The sequence below is a fragment of the Agrilus planipennis genome, unplaced genomic scaffold (genome assembly GCF_000699045.2).
Source record: "Agrilus planipennis isolate EAB-ADULT unplaced genomic scaffold, Apla_2.0 scaffold1641, whole genome shotgun sequence".
Classification (NCBI taxonomy): Eukaryota; Metazoa; Arthropoda; class Insecta; order Coleoptera; family Buprestidae; genus Agrilus; species Agrilus planipennis.
Genome location: NW_020440291.1, coordinates 1 through 4,618, shown reverse-complemented (window position 1 = coordinate 4,618; position 4,618 = coordinate 1). Strand labels below are relative to the sequence as shown.

The 4,618-nt window shown below is 32.6% G+C and overlaps 2 protein-coding genes across 2 annotated transcripts; both read left to right on the top strand.

The window, feature by feature from the left end:
• Positions 1 to 1,208: 1,208 nt before the first annotated feature.
• On the top strand, positions 1,209 to 3,605 carry LOC108743706 (zinc finger protein 664-like). Its single transcript, XM_025979637.1, has 8 exons — positions 1,209 to 1,462; positions 1,514 to 1,723; positions 1,776 to 1,968; positions 2,025 to 2,209; positions 2,279 to 2,414; positions 2,470 to 2,642; positions 2,703 to 2,835; positions 3,109 to 3,605. The coding sequence occupies exons 1-8, from the start codon at positions 1,319 to 1,321 to the stop codon at positions 3,399 to 3,401; spliced, it is 1,467 nt and encodes a 488-aa protein (XP_025835422.1). The 5' UTR covers positions 1,209 to 1,318; the 3' UTR covers positions 3,402 to 3,605.
• Positions 3,606 to 3,657: 52 nt separating this feature from the next.
• LOC112906058 (hexosaminidase D-like) lies at positions 3,658 to 4,173 on the top strand. The gene is made up of 2 exons (XM_025979638.1): positions 3,658 to 3,816; positions 3,934 to 4,173. Exons 1-2 carry the CDS (start codon positions 3,697 to 3,699, stop codon positions 4,171 to 4,173), a joined length of 360 nt encoding a protein of 119 aa, XP_025835423.1. The 5' UTR covers positions 3,658 to 3,696.
• The last annotated feature ends 445 nt before the right edge of the window (positions 4,174 to 4,618 follow it).

Here is a 4,618-nt window from a genome sequence, read left to right as displayed (position 1 = left end):
TACGTTCGTGGAAATTTCGGGATCCCTGACATTCCGAGACATTTCCGGTGGGTCCGGCAATAAATTTGGGTAGCACATCATGTTGAGACAATAAAAATATCTAAAGTATTCTGATTTAATTAGCAGCTTTAGATTAAGTGTAGCATAATTTTTGACGAAGTTTTCTAATGTCGTTTAATGTTTGATTCACAAGCCATTTCACTTAAAAAAAATCTGAAGTGACCACACGATTTACAGCAATAATACGCTATGGATTTTTGAGATCACAAAGGTTTAGTTTCTTTCTGGCATACGGTGGTCTAGCATAATTTGAAAAGCTTGTCCAAATTATGTGAGGTTTCTGGTATGCGATGCTCTATTGTATTAAGCAAAAAACTGGAAGCCTAACATTAAACATAGGATGATTAAAACTTTATTATCGTTGACTAACCATTAAAATCTATAACATTTGTTCAATAAAATGTATAAAGATCGTGGGACACCCTGTAGCTAGTAGCTATTCGAATTGTATAATTTTAATTAACTTTTTGAAGTTATTATTTCTTGCGGTTTTGTAGCAATCAGAGTGTGTCATTCTTTGAGAGTTACGAATTAAAATCTAAACTGAATTTCGCATGGGTTTGCTAATTGCTTTGTTTTTCTTGTAAAATTACTTTCAAATTGTTACCGTTTCTTCGATATGTAGACGTCTTTTTGTTGCTATCCTAGAATGTAATTTTGCCTTGCTCCAAAACTGATAAAAACTAAAATATTTGTAATTTTGAGATTTACTTTTGAGAATTATTGTAAACTAGTCTCTTACGTACGGTACGGATGGCAATAATTCAATAAATTTAAAAAAAATATTTTTTTTTTCGGTTTCCATGACAACATTCACCCCAATTTAATTCACGAAAAGGTGGCTCAAGTAAACTTATGAAAAAACGACCAATCACGTTACAACTACTATTTTCTGATTTTGAATAGTTAAGAACCAAAGGCAAGCGACAATATAAACGAATTCTAATTACTCATGTCCATTACAGAGTACATTAATTTCTTTTGAAAAGAAAAAGGAATGTGAATAAAAGATGCACCTTTCTCTATCTATCAGGTTCATGTTTTGATTCGACGTTTCTTATCTTGTTCGACAATCGAAGTATCTTTTCCAGCATGCGCTCGGAGCTGCACCAGGCAGTTATGAGTCAGACGCTATGATTACTATTTACCAAAGATAGAAGTTAACCTACAATTTTGTGAACGAACAAAATTAAAAATTAATGTTTTTTGATTCTTTATATGTGAAAATAAGGATATATTACCCATAGTTGTTTCAGTTATGGATAATTTATCGACAAAAATATCCTTAAAAGATTTAACAAAAATTTGTCGAATTTGCCTTACCCAAAAGACTCCAGAAAGCCTACACTATTTATTCGATAATAATTTGAATATAATGATAATGAATGTAACAAATATAAAGGTAAGGAAGTGAAAAAAAGCCCTCCTCTTTTGTAACACTATAAAATAACAGGTAGAGCAAGGAGAGAAGCTACCAAGTTTTCTCTGCAATGAATGTAATTATCAATTAAACATAGCATTTACGTTTAAAGAGAAATGTATAAAGTCTGAAAATCAGTTGAAAAGCTTTTCGTTTCCTTTATTGGACACCGAATTTACAATAGATGAGATTGATTCTAAGAAGAATGAAAATAATAAAACTGATAATGGTACTATAAAGGACGTATGTATATTGAGTGGCCTTTGTGTTTTTCTTTTTGATTTAATATTTGTAGGAAGTTGAAATAAACGACTGTGATGATGACAAAGAAATTACAAATGAAGATGATGATGATGAAAATGTCAATATCATTACAAATGAATGTAAGATTTGTAAGATATCATTTAATTCAAAGAAGGGTTTAAAATTGCATACATCAAATCATAAGAAACAACTCCAATGTACAGTTTGTGAAAAGGAGTTCCACTGTAAATAATTTTACCAATAGTTTATATCCTTTTCCTCATTTAGTTTGTTATTTTAGCATCCAAATCATTAAAAGTGCATTTACAATCACATACTGATTATAAACCATATACCTGCAAGGTGTGTAATAAATCATTTAACAAGCAAACAAGTCTGGCTAAACATAGTCGTATTCATGGTGGTGAAAAGAAACAGTTGTGTGTTAGCTGTGGGAAAAGATTTTTCGAGCATGCTGATCTTTTAGTAAGATGTTTATTAAACAGCAGAAGTAGGATTATTAATGGAAATTGTTATTTATTTGTTCTTATTAAGGTTCATATGCGTTCTCATACTGGGGAAAAGCCTATAATTTGTTGTGTATGTGGAAAACGCTTTGCAGATCCTCACAGTCTCAAGACCCACAATAAAATTCACACTGGCGAAAGGAATTATGAGTGTAAAGTTTGCGGTATACTTTCTAATCAAATCTAGTTTAACTTTTTTAATAAGCATTTTGCATTTAGGCAAAAGATTCGCACATTCTTTCGTTTTAAAAATTCACGTACGGATTCACACAGGGGAAAAACCATATGTATGCTCCGTTTGTGGGTCAGCGTACGCTACTTCGTCCTATTTAAAAATTCATACAAGAACACACACGCAAGAGAGGCCCTACAAATGCGAGTCTTGTCCTAAGGTTGAACAATATTTCCTCAAAATTAGGAAAACATTCTTTTAATTGATGATGATATTACAGGCTTTCGTGAGCCGATGTGGTTTATTAGCTCATAATATGACCCATACTGGTGAGAAGAAATTTCAATGTTCTATGTGCGGAAAAAGGGTTGCCAGAGCTGCCGATTTGGCTACCCATATGAGGTCCCATACAGGTAAATAAATTGTCATTAGTATTGAGTATAGCTTGGTTCCGACTACGTGGTTTCCTATATTTCAAGGCAACCCTACAGAATCCACTCGCTCGCGCAAATAATGTACTTGATCAAAATCTATGTAGTAGTTCTTGCAAATCAGAAACGTTTGCAGTACTTTTTCATTAAAAAGGAATATAAATGTGCTCTAAAGAAAACAATAATAAAAGTTTTAGCGTTGGTTTTAATTATTTTTGTTTCAATAGTAAAACAACTGTTTTCTTTTTATTTAAGGAGAAAAACCTTACTGTTGTGACAAATGTCCGAAAAGGTATCACACATCTAGCAATCTATCGGCTCATAGGAAAACACATTTGGGAATAAGGGACCATGTTTGTTCAATTTGTGGGGCCGCTTTTGTTTCCTCCAGGACTTTAAAGAGTCACACAAGGACTCATACAGGGGAAAAACCATACGTATGCGCATATTGCGGTAAGCGATACACACAGTCGGGACAATTAGCGGCTCATCGCAAAACTCACACAAATCAAGTGGTCACATTAACTAATAGTCAAAATATTTCGTAAGATAAACCAGAATTTTGTTTATTGAAGTTTCATTTAATTTTATTTAATTTTTTAATTTTTTTAGTCATTTTTATAAACGTGGCACTTTTCTGTACATTTAATTAAGGCTTCTGACTAAATATTTTTTACAACATTATATTAATCTTTTTAATTATTTAGATTGCTTTACGATTCATAGATAACTTTTGTGATATTACTTTTAGATACTTTGTTTGAAATTGGATTCTCGTCTTTCTGTATGTCTTACTNAGAATCCAAATTGGATGTTATTCCTTTGGTACAAACATTTGGCCACATGGAATTTGCATTAAAATATTCAGATTGGAGTAAATTAAGAGAGGTCTCCAATAGTCCTCAAGCACTTTGTCCTAGTAGAAACGGATCACTTGAACTTATTAAGCAAATTATTCAACAGGTATCTTTAACCAATACTTAAAAAACTGTTAATTTTATGCATAAAGACATATCCTATAATATAATGAAAATATTTCTATTAGTATAAAGTGATGAACACAGTAATGATGTTTTAAAGGTCATGGCCCTTCATCCGAAAGCAAAGTATCTCCACATAGGCTGCGATGAGGTGTACCATATGGGCGAGTGTGAGATTTGCAGATTAGAACTGCGTGAGAACTTATTTTTGCGTCACGTTCGCAATGTCGCCGCGATTATTCACGAAAAGTTCCCTAGTCTTCGGTTGATAATTTGGGATGATATGTTAAGACATATAAGTCAACAAAGCATGCAAGAGATCTCTTGCATGCTTTGTTGACTTATATGTCTTAACATATCATCCCAAATTATCAACCGAAGACTAGGGAACTTTTCGTGAATAATCGCGGCGACATTGCGAACGTGACGCAAAAATAAGTTCTCACGCAATTCTAATCTGCAAATCTCACACTCGCCCATATGGTACACCTCATCGCAGCCTATGTGGAGATACTTTGCTTTCGGATGAAGGGCCATGACCTTTAAAACATCACAACCTTCTATTTCAACACTACAATTTTTAATTTACACTCTGATTTGTAAAGAGATAAAGTGTTTTCTTATTTACGATATCAAGAACTATTTAAAAAGGTGCCTCAATTTAGTGGCAGTGAAATTGTACCGTAAAATATACGAGATTTTTAAAATTACGTCAAAATATTTCCTTATCATCTATTTTATGAGATAAGTTCATAAATAAATAGAAATGCATAATGTAGTTCACG

Bases quoted from the DNA above. Each gene is read 5' to 3' on its own strand.
- LOC108743706 (XM_025979637.1), top strand. From the start codon at position 1,319: ATGGATAATTTATCGACAAAAATATCCTTAAAAGATTTAACAAAAATT. The intron at 1,463-1,513 runs GTAAGGAAGTGA...ATAAAATAACAG, and splicing joins TGAATGTAACAAATATAAAG to GTAGAGCAAGGAGAGAAGCT. The intron at 1,724-1,775 runs GTATGTATATTG...TAATATTTGTAG, and splicing joins ATAATGGTACTATAAAGGAC to GAAGTTGAAATAAACGACTG.
- LOC112906058 (XM_025979638.1), top strand. From the start codon at position 3,697: ATGGAATTTGCATTAAAATATTCAGATTGGAGTAAATTAAGAGAGGTC. The intron at 3,817-3,933 runs GTATCTTTAACC...GATGTTTTAAAG, and splicing joins TTAAGCAAATTATTCAACAG to GTCATGGCCCTTCATCCGAA.